This window comes from Scatophagus argus, chromosome 15 (genome assembly GCF_020382885.2).
Source record: "Scatophagus argus isolate fScaArg1 chromosome 15, fScaArg1.pri, whole genome shotgun sequence".
Lineage (NCBI taxonomy): Eukaryota > Metazoa > Chordata > Actinopteri > Scatophagidae > Scatophagus > Scatophagus argus.
This window is the reverse complement of record NC_058507.1, coordinates 5,490,688-5,511,207: the sequence shown is the minus strand read 5'-3', so window position 1 is coordinate 5,511,207 and position 20,520 is coordinate 5,490,688. Positions and strand designations below refer to the sequence as shown.

Genomic DNA, 20,520 nt, shown 5'->3' with positions numbered 1-20,520 from the left:
CTGCATATGACTGTTCTAATCAAAGCGTAAGAATAATATAACTGGACTTTTACAGTGACACCAAACACAAATCTAAGTTTGCTTATAAATATGCATTTAATCAAGCTGGTACAAAGACACAAATCTCTAGTCCTGCTAGAAAACATGAAAAATACTATTTAATTGTCGAACCGTGTTTAACATTTGATTAATCTATGTCAAACAGTCTGACTGGAGCCCATCCATCCACAGCAAACTGCTCTCCGAGTGGTACTTTATTAAACACTGCCACCTAGTGTCTGCCCACTGAAATGAAAAGTTTCCTAACGTGCCTTTCAAATTAGAATAGTAAATATGAAAAGGTTTGTACCTAATTTATTAGTCAGTATCAATAAATGAACATGAAATCATACATTTATTGTCCTTCTGAAAACTCATACACACAAATCCTGGTATCACAAAATATCTTCAGCAATATGATGTGAATACACTTGAAAATACACCGAGGCCAAGGATCTATGAACAGACTCAACACGACTGGCATCAGGTCGTTGAATGTACAGATGTGTTCAGCCAGCGAGTAAAGCGTTTACTGAAGCAAATCCAGCTTTTTCCTTGTGCTGTCAATGGTGTGCCTGAAAGACCTGAATGATGAGGTTCACAGTGCCCTAAAAAAGCAGGTATGCACATGGCGTGTCCTTGCAGTACAAGTACAATCCGGTGTTGAGGTTTATATTTTAGATTCGTCCAAGACATTTCGGACAACAGCCATCGACACACACACACACACACAGATGGATGAATTAAGCTGAAACATCTGAGCCTGCACAAAGTCAACAAAGTTTTCTCTTACAGAAAGAAAAAAAAATCAATTGCATGATTAAAATAACACACAAGTGCAAAGTGTTGCTGTTAAAGCTTGACTGTGTGTTGTGGAAACGGTTTAATATTGACCGATCTCAAAAGGGAATTCACTGCTACAGTACTTTTTGACGCGCTTCAGTAACAACATGGCAAGAGTCGATGAAAACAGACATCAGTCAAGCAGCAGCACATGCATGATGGCGACGGAGGTGATGGCGCCTAAAGCGGCAGGCTGATGCGACCACGGAGTGACATCCCTTAGGATTCGTGAAAACAAAACAAAACAAAAACAGTTAAACCTTTTCATGGATCTCAATACTGGGCCAAGTGGTGCCCAACCTGCTGAAGTGTCTTTGAGCATGGCAGCAGTAATGTGTGCTTTGACCTGTCTGGAACAGCAGGGTGTGGATCATTAAAGGGTCAGTTTGCACAAATTCCAAAAAAACAACACACACACTATTTGTTTATGAGTTTGATCAAGTTTTAGTTTTTAGGTTCTTTTTCTATTTCCAGAGTCAAAGTCACAGTTACTTTGGATAAGCCACATACCATACAGTGCAAATACTGAAACTGATTTCTCCTGGAGAAAACGTTCCTCTAAATATTGTGTTTTTGGATGTCCTGACCCTTTAAAGCAGCAGCTGTACTATTTGTTACAGTTGTATCTAAGTTTACATAAATCTTAGTGTATTTATTGAACACTATCACTTACATAAAAGTGTTACTGATATTTTTATTAATTATGCTATTTGTTTTCATACAAGACGTAGTAATCGTGGAATTTGGTCCAGCTTGCGTTCATACTCGTATCATTTTCGCCATCTGTTTTCGACTTCGGTTTTCACCCTCTCAGTCACGACAGGAGTTACAACAGCCTCAGGTTGGTGAAAGCTGCGTCCCGTTCAAGCAGGATACAGAAATCTGGTAAGCTCACACCCTCCTAACTCCACACTCCACATTTTCAAACTTCCTCAGCCCACAACCTACACTGACTCAAATGACATCACTAGAGGACAACCTTATGTCCCCCCCCACACGTGCAGCAGTGCTCCCCAAGACCTGTAAACAGATTCTGACGTGTAAAATTGGTGGAACCACCCTTTAAGGTCAGCCTCAATCCAATTCTTAAACCCATTTGTGTGTGTTAGCTCTTAAAATTGTCTATGTGCCCGCTAGCGGCTGCACAAGTACTCCGAGTCGGGAATCGCCGTTTTAAACGATCACATTATTACAGGTTATCGTGGATTGCGTCTGAAGCACTGCCAGAGGTTTAACCACTTCAGCACCACGGACAGCTCCACACTCTCTTCACTGAAGGCTGACCAAAGAGAAGCACACTGACCACAGCCTCTGTCCAAACACCAATCACGTTCAGGGACAATACATATTATACCTAATACCTAATGGAGAAGCTTTCAGTGCGAAATGTCACTTTCAGCTTTGGCATCTGTCTCTTAAGCCCAAAAACGCTGACAGAAGTACACAGGAACTTCCCATGTCCAGTCCTTCGACTCAGATACACAACTGTAGATCAGTTTGCACTAAACAGTTCAAGCTACCAGTCCTCTTATTAATGTAGCAAAAAGCTACAAAGGTTTAGTTCATCGGGAGGGGGTGCAAAAAAAAAAAAGAGGAAGCGCTGTAGGCAGAAAAGGAACCTTTCATTCAAATTCCAGCGAACCTACAGGAAAATACATATCAGAGACAAGAAAACGTCAAATCAAAACTGGCCTCCCCCTCTCTCTCTCTCTCTCAAAGTGGCACAATGATTAAACTGTCCACGGTCTATTCTGAAAATCAGCCCCAGGAGACGTTGGTACTAAAGCAACCCTTCCCTGTGAAACACTGTTATTTTTCCTACAAAGAACAGTGAGCCGGGTCCCACAGAGGCAGTGAGTGAAATACGGTATTTTCTTTGGAACAAACAGTACTGCAGTACATCAGCTAATAGAGCTTGGCTCCCAGAGGGAAGCTCAATATAGGACACTTTTCCTCTTCCTCCACTTGAGCTATTAATACACCCAAACAAAAGAAAAGAGGCTTAATGAGGCAGCAACGGGGAACTCGTGCGAACTTAGACAAGAGCTTTGTAGTGTTTAGTTCCAAGGATTCCTGCTTTTCATACGCCAATGGATCCTACTTTGCTATTTGTGGCTGATGCCATGCGAGTAAAAGTACACTATATGTACATCGCGTTACGCCCTTTTAAGCATTATGTTTGAACCCGTTCGATGAGGTCTTTTGTGAAATGTCAAAAGCAACACAACAGCGAAAACAGAGAGATGCATAGTTCAAAGCATGATAATGTGCTGGATATGGATACCATAGATCCTATGATGAATCGCCGTGGAAACACACTGTACACTGTTACAAAATGATCTGAGCTTGAAACATCTAACATATTTCACCAGCTGGACAATACGTACAGAAAGTGTGGTGTATGAAGCAATTCTTTGCATATTTGCATGAAAGGAAATGTCTCATGCAGCTTTTAAGAGCAGCTACCTTGAAGTTAATGCTTTGGTTCAGATTCAGAGTGCATTAAAATGGAAGAAGATGAGGGAGTGTATTTAAATGCACAGTAGTCCAAGAATTTGATTCCCGACTGAGCAGGAGAAACTGTTTCTAGGCAGCTTCACATGCTGAACACAAACACCCCTATATATATTAACAGAACACAGTATTTCAACTATTACCATGTAATCAGACTAACACATACTAGCAAAAAAACAAAACAAAAAAACAACCCAAAAACAATTCACAGAGTGTGGCTTTTACCTGCCTAGCTATCCTGGCTAACACCAACACTGTGACATAGGAACATTACAATATTCAGGCTATTGTAAAAAGGGGTTTTGATGTTTGCATCACACCTCAAACAGCAAAACTTCAATGTCCCGAATTAAATCAGGGATATTCAAATTTGCTAGTAAACAAACTCACATTAAATCAAGTAAGAATCTGCCAAAAAGCTCCTAAAAACATAGAAAAAGAAGGGGTTGATGTTTCAGTTTACATCATGCACTGGGGACTTAATACTAACCAGATATTTGCCTCAAAGTGAGAGCTGCCACACAGTGCAAAGATCACCATTTCAGTCATGCAGTACAACATGGGAAATAGAGCAAGGGGTGGTGTCAAATGTAAAAGGAGTGTTTGTTTGAGGCCTGTCCTCTGGGACTTCCTGTTTTCATAAAGGGTACATATTTTGCAGTAGTTCTGAGACTTTAAGCCTGAAAACAAGGGGAAAGTTTTTGCACTATATTGCATTAAAATAGCACTAATCACCACACTTGACTCATATACTCAAACCACGACCTGATCTACTTGCATTTTTTGGCACATAAGCCTTTTGATTTTGAAAAAAAAAAAATCAAGGAAGCCACTTTGAACCTGACCTTTGGCTTCTTGACGCATTCACCTCGCACTAAGCTGATCTTAATTTTCCATTTGGGGCATTCTGCTCAATCCAATTGGTTGTAGTGATAATGAGACAAATTAAGTCCCATACCACACAAGGCAAATCCGCTGCTGTGCTAAATATACTGATTTGAGGATCACAGAATGTAGAACAGCAGCAATGCTGAGCCTTGAAGCAGTCGCACTCCCACATCAGAGGCAAAAATAAGTCTAAATATAGCTCTTCTTGTAGGGTCAGATCCCCTCAGGCAGCAATGCTCCCCATACAGCAATAAACCACAGATTTGGCGGAACAATTGCATTTGGCTGTTCCTAAAAAAACATGTTTATACTGTTGCTTCTTTAATCCACATGAACAGGAAAAACGGACTCTTTCTGACCACAAATCCAAAATTTACCAACATCGATAAATAATTTAAGCCCAAAGGACTTTGGCTAAATAAATTTGCCAAACTGCTTCACAACCAATAACCAGTAGCTAATGATGTTAATCTCTTCTCGCTTAATCTTAACAATATCTACATAACTGTCTGAGTAACCTACCTGAAGCACTGATGATGATTACAAAGATGTATGAACAACGATCAGACTAAATGGAAACAGTCTTTTGAGCTGATACGGAAAAATACACACATACACAAAATGTTTTTTTTCTTTTTTGTTTTTGTTTTTTCAGACTCACTGTATTCATTATTTCTTTTCAGATCAGTCTGAAACATCAATAAGTTAATAATATAGCTTATCATAAATAAATTTCAGTCTGTAAAATTCACATATAAATACCCTGCTCCATCCTGCAGAGACTTCCCAGAAAAGAGAAGTGGACCCACGTTACGTTACGCTGCAGTACGGTGCTTTTCTTTTCTCCCTTTGACAAAAAAATACAAAGCGTCCATGGTGTAAACACGACGACTTTCCCTTTAAAACTTCGGGAGGCATGGACGAAGACGGGAAAATGGAGCAGACAGACTGAGCTGTGGTTTTATGACGAGACTGAACATGCCTCTCCATTGTCTGTTTGGACCTGGGGCAGTAAGGCAGCCCTTTTCATTTTGGACACTGGTGACGACTCCTTCCTGGTCCAGTCCCTGATTGACACAGTCTGCGTGTGAAAGTCAGAGAGAGAAAAGAGGAATAGGCTATTGCTAGTGATGACTGATTGACTGATATTGAGGTGATGGTTGCTGCTCCTGCTGCATGCTTTGTTTTGGAGACGTGCGGACGTCCATGCAATTGAGCCAGAGGCAGAGAGGTGCCAGGGACAAAGAGAAAGAGAAGAGAGCTGTCTCTACACTGGTCCAAGCACTCAGCGGTTCATGAAACTGTCTGAATCTCCCTTTTCCTCTCGCTGCATCACTGCCCTCCTGAAAAGTCAAAGGCTGGCTGCGCGGGTCGGTGCTCAGAATCCGTTCCGAGCACCACAGGTGTGTCGACAGGTGTGTTAACAGGCGTGCTGTTGGAGGGTTGCAGGTTGGTGTCGCCTCCTGGAAAAGTCTTCTCCTGAGACTGGGAGGAGGAGGATGAAGAGTGGGTGCTCTCGCTGGAACTGCTGCGGGTCTCTGTGCTGGTACTTGTCTTTTTCATCTTCCTCCTCTTGGCTAGCGGTGCCTTGTCCACCGTCTGCAGGCGGAAACCTTCCCGCTTACATTTGTTAAATGCCTGGGACAAAAAATAAAAAAACAAAAAATATTGGTGAACTATGATTTCTTTGAATTACTCAGTGTCCACGGATGTACTGATCCACCTTTCCTCTCCTGAGCAGTTCCTAAACACAGTACTGAACCTTCATATCAATACTGGATAAGCCTAAACACACTGCTTTGGTATTTCAGGTGTGTTTTTAACCAATCAAAATTGTTTTTTTTTCCCCAGGCATAAAATTAGAAATTTACAACATTTAATTAGACTATGACTGCAACTAATAGCATTTTCATTATCGGTTTATCTGCCAGTATTTTCTGTGAAACAATTAACATTTTAATCTTTGATGAAATGAACAAAAATGGTGCAAAATATCTATTTCTTAAAGCCCTTTCTTATATCTTCACATGGCTTGTTTTGTCTTGCAACTCAAAACCAATAAACAAGACAAATCAAAGAAGCAAAACCTGAAGGTTTTAACTGATTATCAAAATAGCTGACTACTTCTGTTGTTCAGACCTTATTGACTGATCATTTCAACTGTAATTTGGACAATTTAAGACTGGCTTTTGTGCAGCCCATGAGGCTGGCAGGTAGAGCAGCAGCTGTTTAATACAACCTGACCTAGATCTAACACAAGCACGCACTGCCGGTCATTTCGTACATTAAAGGTCGCTTTGACGTAAGTGTGGACGGAGGCGGTGGAGGAGCCGAGAATGTCTGGGGTCATGAGTGGGTTTGAGGACAGCTGGCTGTCGTCCTGCAGCCAGGCATTGTAACGTAGGCCGCACATCTTAATCCTCTTGTTTGGGTCCACCGTCAGCAGCTCTGCAGGGACAAGACACAGATAATTACCTTTAGCGCTCTTAACACGCGAGTGAGGAGGTGAGCCGCAAAGAGGAAGTGATTTCCTCTTCAGGATGTGGTCTGTCGTCTGTATTTTCAATTGTGATAAGCTGAAAAACAGAACTTTTTCATATGCAAATAAGTGATTACTGTACAGCTGGAATGTGTATGGTCTCAATAGTTAGTGGGGAAGACACAGTGGTCTTGTGATCCTGTTTTGCAATTTTGTAATATTTACAGCCAATTTGCATGAGACACACACTAAAGTGAAATACTATCCTCCAAAAATGATATCATGTCACTAATAGACTAAAATGTACTCTAAACTACAGTCTCACAGTGGCATAACACCTGATCTCTCATCTTGTGAAAAAATAAACTTTTTAACATGAAGCTACCAGTTTCCATGCTCACCTTGTATAAGGTCCTTGGCCTGTTGGGACACATTTCTCCAGGCTTCTCCTTCAAACGAGAAGTCCCCCTGTTTGATTTTCTTCATGATTTCCTCAGCACTGGTGTGGGTGAGGCTCTTCTCCTGACACTGAAAAGGCACCTGGCCAGACAGCATGGTGTACTGCAAACAGGAGAAAAACACACAAGCTGCTGTCAAAACACCATGAAGAAAGCTTCCTTGCTTAAATGTCTACACTTTAAATCAAATCAAATCTAAACATTTTGTACAGTTGTGTGGCACGGGAAACGTTACACGCTCGTTAATCAAGTTGCCTACCGATGAGCTGGGAAAGTAACTACGCATCAGTGATAAACACATCTGCTGTTGATATAACAACATGCAAGCTCAGAAGAGCTCTTAACCGATCACGACTGTCCACATTTTTCCATTGTTATGCTGCATGTTGTTGACCGAGGTTGAACCAGCACTAAACAGAAGAGCGCTCTGTGCTCAGCTCGGTGAACAGGATACTCTCACCTTGGCCTGCTTACATTTAGCCTCAGATTCCTCATTAAAATGACAGTGGTTGGGAACAGCCCTTTTGGCGGTGGATGATCTGTCATGGCCTGATCTCTAATTCTCTCCCTCCCTCTCTCTGTTGGCTCTCTTTGCTTCCAGGGCATTGTGCACACAGCTTGTCAGTAGCCATTTCATCAAAGCTGCATGAAGCACAATACTCCCATGTCCCCCCAGGGGGCGACGGCACAAAACAGCGCTTGGACAAGGGAGCCAAGATTCTGTACGGATGACTGGCCAAACACAGAAATACCTCTCTCTGTCTCTCTCTCAACTCCCCCCTCAGCGTCCTCTCTCCTTCTCCTCTCTACCTCTTCTTTTGAATGGTTGAATTAGGATGACATTTCTGCTGCCGTGAAGCACTGTCTCACAGGAGCACAGCCTTAACCTGCTCTGAGAGCTGGTCTGGTTGCTCTTCACTCCACAGTGAGCCTTAAACTGTGTCAGCTCACCACAGGATGCTGAGGGTTGTGGCGACAACAAGAGAGGAAGATGAGTATCATGCAAAACTGGCTATCACACATGCAGACGTACATGTGGCCACTGATGCACAAAAACACCCCCCTGACACACACACACACACACACACACACACACAGGAAGCCTAAACTAAAGCCAAAATCAATAAAAATAACAGCTGATTGCTTAATCAGAATGGCCTGCAGCAAATGTTTAATCCATAAAATCAACAAATCAACACTGTGTGGGGTTCATGATTAAACATTAATGCGGTATTAGAAGTGCTTCAGTATGATGAAAAACACCTTCAAAGTGGAGCCTGAAAGGATTTTTACAAAATTCTAAATTTATAATCAGGTCACTTTGCTGGGGCACTGTGGAAAGTGAGGGATTTACTTGTTATGTGAGTGTGCAATCACCAATAAAGATGCTGGTGAAAAGTGCTAATCAATGATCTGTCATTTCATCCTACTCCTAAATGAGCAGCATTAATGTCATCAGACTAAATGATGTGGGGTGTCATTCTGTGAGTATCCTTTTAACCTTAATATTTATAATTTAAAATCTGTGACCAGCATTTGTTTTGTATTTTTACTAGATAAATCATTTGATTATAGTCACAAACTGGTGAACTAACTACATGTTGGACATGGACATATTGGCGTATTCTTTTCTTTCAAAAAGTACTGTGTACTTTTATAAAAGTACTGCACACTACCACGAGTTTTCTTTCCTGCTATGTGTACAATTTCTGTTCAAACTTCTGTAAAATAAAATTCTTGTGAAAGTGCTGCTGATATGCTTCTCTCTGCTCAGGATAATTTGGGAGTTGAATAATAAATGATTCTCCATTAGTCCAACTACCAGCACTTTGTTTTAACCCGAGCAGGGCTCTGTCAGCCCACACCCACTCACCAGAATGACCCCCAGACTCCAGAGGTCACAGGACTCATCGTAGCCATCGTATTTGAGTATCTCTGGTGCTGCGTATTGCAGTGTGAAGCAGGGAGTCTTCAGGAGCTGATTGTCTGGCGGTTTGAGTCGAGCGAAGCCAAAGTCTATGATTTTTATCTCGGAGTTCTCACTCTCATCCGTGAAGAGCAGGTTCTACGAAGCAATTCAAGACATGGACAGCAATCATTTCTTTTCTGCTCTGCAAAACTGGTCCACTCAAGGGCTTACTAAATTGGACATCAAGACTTGCCTGACCAGGTACTTTTGACCCATGTTAGGGTCAAACAATTTCACTCTTGCTGTGCAGAAGATTGCAGCGTCACAATGACAATACGACAGCTCATACTAAGTTCAGAAAAACACAGTAATTCTGTTTTAAAAGCTTATGATCCCCTGTGTCTGTATTCATCACAAAGACACAAACTGCACAGACAGAAATGAGTTTCTAGTTACAGTCCTGCTGAATCTATGCCCAATACCTCCGGTTTAAGGTCCCTGTGCACCACTCCTACGTCGTGCATGTGGCTGACGGCAGACACCAGTTTTCGCATGATGCGGCTGGCCTCAGTTTCGCTGAAATGCTGCTTTCTGCGGATCCTCTCCAGCAGCTCCCCTCCTCCAAGCAGCTCCAGGACCAGGTACGTGTGGAGCTACAGCAAACACACAGATTATATTTACACTCCTCACCAACCAACCTGTCACACCCATGTTCAATCTTTATTCTTTGAAATAGTACAAGTGCAAACATTCCTACAGGATTTGAAAAAGTGTCTGCTAATGTGTATCAAATCTTGCTTTCACAGCCTGAACTGCAAGCTGAAAACAGCTGAATGTTAACGTGTGAAGTGGTGGACGAGAATTTTCTTTTTTTTTTTTTGGTTGCATAACAAATTTAGCAAAAACAAGCCATCCTTGATCCCCTGATGGTGAGATCAAACCATAACAGTACTGAGCAAAAGCAAAAGGGTCCAAACAAATTGGGAAGGGAATAATGTATCTGGGCAGCGAGGTAGAGTTTCTCATTAGCGCTGGGTCTGTGGAACAAAGGCAGGACTCGACTGAGGCGAGGCAGCACTGCTTTGATCTGGGTCACAGGCCTCTGAGGTACAGTAATAACCCCACTGAGCTCATCAGACTAAAGTGGTGCTCCTGGCCGTGAAGAAGCAGGGCTAATGAACCTGTACACAGTCAGCCACACAGGCACACCTTCCCAATAACCGAGGTAAGCTTCACTTGGAACATACACACACTTAGTTTGGTTCGAGTGTGCTGCTCGATTAACAACACAAGAAAATCCAGGTTTCTATTCAGTGAAACAAAATGGTTGTTAGTACAGCAGCAGCTTAAAAATACATTTGGTGTAAAATATAAAGCAAAGAGATGTTTATGGGACAATATATGAGGAGACAGAGACAGACCTCAAGGGCTTCAAGCCTCCCCATTAATCTGCCTTGTTCCAGTTCCAGGACTTAATAAGGCTGCAGTCCCAAAGGACTTCACAAAGAGTCACGCAAAACAGAATTTACTGTGGCAAACGTAGGCTCCGCAGCCAGCCTCACCTGGTCGTGGTAAATTTCATGTAACTTGACAATGTTAGGGTGGCCATCGCAGAGCTTCAGGGCTGCTATTTCTCGCTGAGTCTGTGCCTCCATCCTACAGCAAACACAAGCAGGAAGCCACGAAATACAACATAAATACACACATATACAGCAGAGTGAGAAACTGACTTTTCAAAAAGTGTTTCTTGTATTCTTTCACTGGTTTTCAATTGCCATTTTGGCATAAAGCAGAGAATTTTATTGATTACATTTTAGTGAATAAACAGTCAGTATCAAGTACTGAGAGAAGCATAAACAGTCAAGACAGAATATCCACAGACAGTGCATCAACGCCCCATCTCCCTTTTGTGACATTTTGTACATTATCGTTTTGTGTTTGGTTTTTTTTCTGACAGTGTGAGGTTGTTTTTTTTTCTTGAACGTTCTCAGATCTTTAACTGCGGAGACATTTCTATAAACTTTAAAGTGTTTGCATTAGGTTGATAAACCCAGTGAGGCTTGCTTACAGAGTCACAATATTCTTGGCCAAACTCTCAGTGGAGGAGTGTAGTGTAGGACTGCAGTCAGCACATAAGATCAAAGCTTATTTTGCCATCAAAAACAATCAGGTTTGTCAACAGAGATGTATTTACTTCTATTTAACCCACATCGGGTAAATTAAAACAGGATAATAGGGCAAAACATTTCTCATTTTTTGACTGTGTTTAGAGCGGTTGATAATAGTCCAATTTCTGCAAGGGAGAGGAGGAGGAAGGTGAGCAACTGAACTATAAACATCACGCAGCCAAACCAGGCTGTGAGATTGTACCTCTTGCTGACAATCTTGACCGCGTATTTTTGTCCGGTCTTCTTGTGTGTGCAGCGTCTGCAGATGGAGAAGCTGCCCTCTCCCAGAACACTGTCCCTCAGGTCCATCTCATAACTCATATAGAAAGGTGAGTCCTGGTGAGTCAAAAGTCAAAAGTTTAGCTGAGAGGCATCATCAGTATCCAAGTGACATTAGATTACATTAAAGTACATCTCTTCATATTTAAGCCTAATCCAGAGGCCATATACACATCATTTATTTTCAAATTCAATTTCAAATTCAACAACCATTTTTTTCATATTACTATTGTATGTGACCATAAAATTAAAACTTTTGCTGTTTTGCGACTATAATTTAAAGATTTTTATAGCTTATTACATGAAGACACAGTGATCTGCACCAGTCCATGTGAAACCGTTTTATGAGGAACCCAATAAACTTGCTCTTGTGCAATATTGCCAAAATTCATTTGCATACAAAGAGAAGCACGGAGATGACAAACGTACCTAGCAATTGTGAAAGTGTGAAAAGGGTGAAGGTGAAAAATCTTGCTTTTCCAGATCCTGATTAAGATACTTAAGGTGACAACAAGTAAAGAGAAGACAGTCTGTCTGGCTAGTTTCCAGTTTGTGACACCACAGTGAGCCGAGGCTGGTGGTCACAGTCGTGAGGCAGCTCAACTCTAACTTCCCCTTTCTAAAGGTGTAAGCACCAAACGATATTAGCAGGCTATGATCAAAGTCACAAGCAAACATGCAAGCCAAAGTGCTGAATTTATATTCATGAAAATTCAGTTTTCCAGCATTTTGTTGAGTAATCAAAGACTGCTAAAAATACTGAAAATCATTAAAATGATTAATTACCAACACATATAGTAAAGAATATTAAACACAGCAAAGACTGTGAAACAACTAAATTTCATATCACTTAAATCAAAACCAAGTCTGCATCAGCACTTACCCAGGATGTTGATGAAAGAATTGCTTACCACACAAAAATAATGCACTGCTGCCTTATCAAAAAAAAAAAGCATTTTGTTGCACAGATACATAAGTGCATCCATGACAAAAACAAATTAAATAAAGGCTCATGTCTGAAATCTGAATCTGAGTGCAGTTAAACAAGTACAGTAGAGAAAAAAAAGATCTAGTGGAATAGAGAGGAAGGGAAAAGTCTCATCCGTCCATGACAGCAGCCATTAGCTTAAGTGTGTTTGTACAGGGGGATCCGAGCCCATTCATCTTACCTTCATCATGGCGCTGCGGGCCACCGCAGCAGAGCCTGGCCTCTCAGAGCCCCCACACAGCTGGACAGGGTCGTCCATCACCACATTCCTCTTGAACAGGATGGAGGGGGCCATGAAAGAGTAGCCCTGCACACAGAAACACATCAACTCTAGGTGTTTACAATTTACAAAGGACATAACGTGAGGGTTGTACTATATGGGCAGAGAGAAAGGAAACAACCATTTCTGCAGTGTGTGGCAGTTGTTGCTCATTATAGTTATTTTATATACTACCGAAATTTATAGACACTGATTGTACTTTACACATTTCCATATTTGCTATAAAACTCAACACATTTTCGCACATTTTTCTTCAAATGTCACACCAGCCCGTTAAGCTTCACAACAAACTCAGTTCTGCTAATTTGTGAGTGGAAGTTGCTGTCCAGCTGTTCCTATTGTCTGAACTGTCATTGTGGAGCGCTGCCTGCTTCATTCCAGCTGTGGGGAGCCCAAAGCTTTGAACTGGCATTAATCTCTCTTTCCCTTTTTCTCAGACACACACACAGCTGTGTGGTATGTAGTGACAGCCATGGATGGACGGAAGGATGGATGCTGAATGAATGAGATGCCCTAAATTGCCAGGCTTGAATATTTGATTGCTCTGCTGTGAAATTACATCTTGGCGCTCTTAATGCAATTTTAATTTTGTTTTGTGAGGCACCGTGGGGGTGCAAGTGCACGGTTTAAAATTGGGATTGCTGTCGTTATCTCAGAGATTGCTAGGCTTGCAAATTATAAAGACCACAAAATTTCAGACTATGTGAATGGCAGCTGAGAGCGAAAAAAGCCAAGATGAAGTTGGCAATCAAAGACTGAAGGCGTAACCGAGACAGACGTGGTGATGCTCTCAAAGTGTAACCTTTTATTCCATGAGAGAAGCCCGTTAATGGATCTATTGATCTACCGAGCTCAAGGATCCAGAAGGCAATCAGAGTTGAAATTTCATGCAATACATCAGACAGCCATCAGCTGGCACAGAGTTGTGGGCCATATTATGGTTCAAAGCTACATCAAAAATAGTCATTCACATCTGTTACTTCAATAAGAGCTGCATATGGCAGCAATTACTTCAATAAAAGACCCTTTAGTCAATTTGAATACCAGTGCACACAGACAGACTCATGTTGACTTACAGCAACCTTTTGAGGACATTCAAAACTTCACTTGATTACTTCAATTGGCTGTGGAGTATGTCAAATATAGTCACAGATAAAAAGTGGATAATGTATAAATGCGATTTTTCATCCATGTCAACATTTCACACTGCCTGCAACCAAAGCCCAGACAAACATCCACACAAAGCAGATGCAAATATAAATGCTGTCCTGTACAATGCCCAGCAAGGAGAACGAAGGAGTGTCCCCGTCTGTGAACAACAACACCATGAGTCACAACAAAAAACAGTCTGGCAGTCTAACATCCCGTGACACCATCCCACCTGGAAGATGCGGTCGCAGTTTTGAGGCAGAGCTGCAGGGGAGTAGGTGGGGTCCATCTCTGTGAACTCTTCTGCAAAGTTGCTGACATCCAGCTCATCCCGAATCACTGGCTTGAACGGGGCAGGCACCTTCTTAGCTGCCAGGTCCTCCCAGTTAATTTTCTAAAGTGAGTTTAAAAAAAGACAAACACTGTGGTTCATCTCCATCCTTATTAACAAAGCTTATACAAACACCAAATCCTATTCACTCCGAGCAGCCCCATTATGTGCAGTAACAGCCCAACCTGCCATTTAGTTTTTCTAAATATTGTGGAAGAGTCGAGACAGGCAACGAGATCCACCTGGTAAAACGGGTGTTTTTTTACATTCTCTGCTCCATCAGGACCTGAGCCCAGTCTCTTCTTTGGATCTTTGATGAGGAGTCGCTGGATGGCGTCTTTGGCCAGTGGTCCCATATCTTTGGGGAAAGGAGGATCTTTTTTTAAAATCCTCCTGTGATGTGCGAGACAAATATGGTCAGTGTTGCAGAGACACTGTAACTGGCAGCTAGCTGAAAACTGTGGCTGTCGATGGGGAAGAATGCATACTTGGCAATGTCTGTGTGTGAGTTCTCATCTCCATCAACGGTGAAGGGTGATCCGCCAGTCAAAAGCTCGTACATCAGCACGCCGAGGCTCCACCAGTCCACTGCCTGGAATGCATGAAAGCACGCATCCATGACTTTGGCTTAACAGACTAAAAGAAGACAAAACTCAGCGGAGAGGACACACATTCAGAAATATAAAGATGAGAGTCTGGGGTGCTCGATTAGATTGAAGAGGCAACAGCATAAAACATAAATCTAGAAATTACCTTGTCATGTCCAGACTCTCCGCCTTCCACAATTTCTGGAGCCATATATTCAATGGTGCCACAGACAGAAAACGCCCTTTCCACCTGGTTTAAGAGTACACATGTTTTAGAATCAAAACATAACACAGAATACAGAGGATCTTAGTCTTCTCTGTGTTGTAAAATGCCTGCAAGTGGCCGAGACTGTGAGAACGAATAAAGCCCCTAAAAAGTCGCTTCAAACCTTCAGTGTTCCAATATAAAATTTACGGGTTCCCTGTGGACTTTTTGACCTGACCTGTAGTAGCGCTATGAAGCAGTTTGTGTGGGCCCACATTTAATTTGTCTCCTGCACAGGAGGACACAGATCTCTAAGCATTTTTCATTATGAGCTCAACTCTCAAAAACTCAAAAACTGATCTGCTTCGTTGGGAAAAACATAAGCAAACAACCCCACAACTGCCATCAGATGTTGACTATAATATTGCTAAAATCTGATCGCTGCTTGGAAGACATCACCTTTTTCCAACTGAGCTGCCCCACTTCAAAGTAGAAAGGGAGGGGGGACTTAGGACAATATCTCTCATGTGAAATAACCAAAAGAATAATTACTTTGGCAGAAAATAGTGGGGACAAGTAGGACCCCATTGCTCAGAAAAAACATTGTTTTGAGGGCTTTTAAGGGAAAAGCCTTTTTGGTTTGGCTAAACTTCTTTTGAGAACAGAGAGGTGTATCAGTTTTAATTCAATAAGAAATTTTAAATTAGACTTCAGCTTCCTTCCTGAGGGGTTTACAGATTGAGAGGTTTAACTCATACCGTAAAGAATACTTTACCTGATCAAATTCTTTACTGAGGCCAAAGTCCGTGAGAACTATATGACCACTTGAATCCAGTAGAATATTCTCAAGTTTCAGGTCCCGATAGACAATCCCAAGCTGCAACGAGGAAACGACAGGAGCCAATTGAAACACAGAACGTGTCACATGAGATAACTTCTGAACAGACAAGAGGCCCTGACTGTGTGAAATCTTTGCTTTACCTTGTGCAGATGTTCTAATGCCAACACAATCTCTCCACTGTACAAGGCCACTTCTTGCTCTTTAAATCGCACCCTTTGCACCAAATGTGTAAAGAGCTCCCCACCATTAACATAATCTATAATGGAAAATGCATGTCAGGATTTGTCCAAAATATGAGCTGGTTTGTTATTCTACAGGGAAGGACAAACACTTCATTAAGTTTCTGTTTGCACTAATTCTTTCAGCTGGTGGAGATCTTTCACTGGGTCAAAGACAATCATTAACCTTCTCTTTCGCTTGTATAAACACAACATAGACGTGTCAGTCTGCAATGCACGAATGGCACTTTCACATAAAATATCCTGACCAAGAATGAGGTGCAGCTTGGTATCCGTCTGGAAGGCGTAGTGAAGGGTGACGAGGAATGGAGACTGGCGTATGTGCTCCAGCACTTGCCGCTCTGTCCGTGTGTGTTCAGCCGTCTTTGCCTTTTGCACAATAGTGGCCTTCTTCAAAACCTTCATGGCATACAGCTTCCCCGCATCATGACCACTCACTTTCCTCACTAGGAACACCTTGCCATATGCTGGTGGTTAAAATAAAGAAAGAAAGAGAGCAGAGAAGAGAGCAAAGTGCAGTGCCGAGCAAAGGGTTTAACAGAAATGACTGGTAGGTCATGCTTATCATTCCAAAATCAAACAATATCAGATGGCAGACTGGCACGCAACTAATCCTCTAAATGTCAAGTTCAAATTCAACCGACAGAGAGAAAGAGGCTCAAGTTAAAAATTTTACTCACCTCCTGTGCCCAGGACCTTTAACAGCTCAAAGTTTTCAATGCCCACTCTCTCTACATGGCCTGTCAGGTTGGCTGAAGTCAGAGCACAAATAAAAGAAAATCAGATAAACCACTCAGATCAGATAACAAAACAAACATGGCCTGAACAATAAAATATCAAATTAAAACGATTTAACATACATTCACATTACAGGAGATCAGCTGAGTACATGAATTCCCTTGAGATTCACTCTCATGACTGTGTGGACGGAAACAATTCACAATAATCAATGAGTAGCTAAAGAATATAGTTTTCACATTAGGTATTTTTCCACTTATCCGCTTATCTCAAACATGAGAAAATTCCTGTTTATATTCACTACAATGATAGCCCTACTGTTTGCGGCTGCAATTGGTGTTTGCAGTTATATTATAAATCTCCCACTACTATGACAGGGGCCTTTATTGCAGACAAGTCACTGGAGAATTACCAGGACCATTAACAAACAATTTACTAATAATGGCAAAATATTACGTGCTACAACCACGACATCAAAGATATGAGGAGATACAAGTTGCAGACGCAGACTGTGGTATGAAAGTGAAGTGTTAGGCAATATAAATCCTTAGATCACCTATAACACTGGTCCTTCTCTACAGTGTACCTGTTTTCTGTTTCTAAATGATAAAAAGGTGAAAAGATGTTAGCCTGGGTGGTTAAATGAATGCATATTCAACAGCAGCAACGGTGATTTTGCTTAATTTTAAAAATGTGCAGATACTACAGACATAACACATGCATCATCAGCAAACTTCATTCATGTACACAAAGACCTTAAGCAAACAATCATATGCTAAAACACTTACTATTCTTAACTCTCTCTCAACAGTAAAAGATAATATTCTATGCAACTGCAGATGAACTTGGTCCATTAGCCAACAAAAGGCCATTACATTCCATCAAAGATCTTCAGTGAATTCAGCACACACTGTCAGTTACTTCCCCTGTCTTTCTAAATCACACTTGTGTGTTGACTGAGTGTAGCACGCTCTTAGACATGCATGTCCGTTGTAGTGAATGCATTCCTTCTGTCTCACACTCTGAAAATAGGCTACTGAGCAATTAAAACGGCTGATTTAATCTTTTCCGCTGCCTCTCCTGTTACACTCGGGGAAAAATGCTCCAGCTATCAGGCATACTGGGTTCATACTGTGCCATTTCAAAACAACAACGCTGTCCTTTAAATTTCAGGTCAGAGGTTCAGGCTGCATAACAACCTTGTCAAGCTCACCCTTCAAAAGCCAAGTTTGATTTCTGTGTTTATTAATAGACTGACAAAGGTGTCCAACCAGATGATAGACAAGAGGAACCTCCACAGTCAACAGGAGGGAAATGCTCCTCAAAATAAAAAAGCATTCCATAAACTGTGCAATTTGGTTGATTTTCTAAGTGATCAATCTTTAAAAAAATTGAACATATAATTACAACCTTGATAACTACACCAACATCAACTAAACCATGGCTAAGATTACACAAATTATAGAAACTATGTTCCCTTCAGTCCATTTTCACAATGTCCACACAAAATATTTCATGTCTAGCCAGAAGATTAACAGCAATCACTTGTGTGTTGATTTCACATTACATCGCTTAATAGGAACATATTTACAAACGAAGACCAGCATGGCCTGCCTATCCTTTTATTTATGTGGCTATATGGTCCCCACTGGGTTAAATACTACAGCAAGGATCCAAAGTCAAGTTAAGTTGATACAGCTGCTGAAATGCAGCGTGAAATTTAATGCAAAAAAAAGTGTACCAGTGACAACTAGACTGACTGCATATTTAGGGCAGGGCAGTAAATGGGGGTGCAGCGTAGTCATGTTGCAGCCTGAACAGCAGCACTGTGTCATTATAAACCAGTTGTAGCTGAAGCAGTGTCCAACTTCACTCAGCAGCCCTCTGCATTGAATCAGCACACTCTCAAAACAACCAAGTCTCAGTCATAAATATTTGTGAATTGTAACAATAAATATAACTGTATTTACTGGTTATCATTATGGAGTCATGCTTTTTAGATACGGCCAGTGCCTGTCAACACAACTTCACTTTGTACTATCATTCAGTGAATTGATCCAAAAGCCAGTAGGATTTAGCACAACAGTCACAGTTTTATCTGGAGGATGATCGAATAGTTTAAACAAGGTTAGGGGGTGATTAAGTAATTTAGCTGTCAAACATCATTACACGAACCAGCAGTGCCAAACGTTACTGCTGGTGCGCTGTACACCCTTGTTTAATGAGCAAAAAGAAGCCAAGCTAACGTTTACTTTTGCGATTTGACAGCGCTGCAGCTTGTAGCTGCTTCTCGTTCGCTAAGGAGAAGTTAGCTGAGACCCCTTACAAATCCTGGCGATAACGGGAAAACCAACCCATTTAGTGATTAACGTTAAAGCAAGGCGGCACAAACTTGCTCAAAATCTCGGTCGATGCTCTAATTTAGCCTTGTTACACGTTAACAACTAGCTTAGGCTAACGTTATTAACGTTAGCTGTGTTGACCGCGGTTATTAAATAGCAGTTAGCAAACATCGCTAAAATAGTTAGGTAACGTTAGTTTGCGTGGGTTAGCAGCAGCCTTACAGGTAATGACAGTGAAAGCTGGCCTTCCTCTGCCATTTTTGGACTTGGGTAACGTTAACGTTGATGTTAGCGCTCACTACAAATGCCCACTGACAGTGACAGTTGGTCCTTCCAAGCTAGCCAGCTAACTGCGAACATTTCTACAAGGCACGTGTCTCTTAAAGATACCTCATAAAACTGCGTAATAAAGTTTAACTAGCTGGCAGCTAACTTACCATTTTTCAGTTCATGTTTCACAGTAAAGAGGTCACCTTCTCTAGAAGATCCCTCCATCGGGGATGGCATCGTAATTTCCAATTGTGTTCAAAGATGCTTTTCAGACAAGGTTACGCTCACCTCGCAAGCTAGTCTGCAGTATAAACATGCAGAAACGGAATTATTAAAACAGAGGATTAAACGCCCGATAGTCAGGCGCCGAACTTAACAGATATATCGGCAGAACGTCGCTACTAAGCGTAGCGGTAAGCAAGCTCAAAGGAAAGCCTTGCTTCATCCAGTACACCACCACTACCAATACCTTCGCAACCAGACAGTCCCTCTTCGCTGATTGGGGTTGCTATTGTGAGAGTCTGACCGCTGATTGGATCTTGTCGTGTTAGTGACACACGATCCCGCCTTCCTAAAAATGACTGATGCTGCCTTCAAATGTCGCTCGTATACGCGTACGTCAAACGTCAGAAAAGTAAACATTAAAGTGCAATCAAACGGGCATAAAAATATACTCCCAAATTCAAAATACTAATAACAAATCCAAAGACTGCAAAAATAATCGTGCATTTATGGGTTTTTTATTTTTCAAACAAGTTAAATAAATCAATAATAAATCAAGTTAAACTGACTAATCAATCAAGAGGAACTTGTGTTTTACTTGTGGGCTTCCCTTTTTATGACTTTATGATTTCATTTCATTTCATAGGCAATTACTCCACCACATTTATTTAATGGACACAGTTGCGAGTTTGAAGATCAAAACTTCACAAGGGTGACAAACGATCATCGTAAAAAATGTAACCCACATAAT

The 20,520-nt window shown here is 41.5% G+C and overlaps 1 protein-coding gene across 5 annotated transcripts; it reads right to left on the bottom strand.

Annotated features, from left to right (window-relative positions):
• Positions 1 to 338: 338 nt before the first annotated feature.
• rps6ka5 (ribosomal protein S6 kinase, polypeptide 5) lies at positions 339 to 20,025 on the bottom strand. Of its 5 annotated transcripts, none has more exons than XM_046412585.1 (17): positions 19,715 to 20,025; positions 16,878 to 16,949; positions 16,446 to 16,664; positions 16,099 to 16,214; positions 15,893 to 15,994; positions 15,079 to 15,162; positions 14,814 to 14,917; positions 14,568 to 14,718; positions 14,227 to 14,388; positions 12,747 to 12,872; positions 11,501 to 11,634; positions 10,693 to 10,786; positions 9,613 to 9,783; positions 9,095 to 9,286; positions 7,165 to 7,324; positions 6,569 to 6,732; positions 339 to 5,922 (listed from the first exon to the last, which is right to left on the bottom strand). In XM_046412585.1, the coding sequence occupies exons 1-17, from the start codon at positions 19,782 to 19,784 to the stop codon at positions 5,617 to 5,619; spliced, it is 2,427 nt and encodes an 808-aa protein (XP_046268541.1). In that variant the 5' UTR covers positions 19,785 to 20,025; the 3' UTR covers positions 339 to 5,616. The 5 variants fall into 5 exon arrangements, with proteins under 5 accessions (XP_046268541.1, XP_046268542.1, XP_046268543.1 ...); XM_046412586.1 differs by having other exon boundaries at positions 14,592 to 14,718; XM_046412587.1 differs by lacking the exons at positions 15,893 to 15,994; positions 16,099 to 16,214; positions 16,446 to 16,664; positions 16,878 to 16,949; positions 19,715 to 20,025 and having other exon boundaries at positions 14,814 to 14,961.
• Between the last annotated feature and the right edge of the window lie 495 nt (positions 20,026 to 20,520).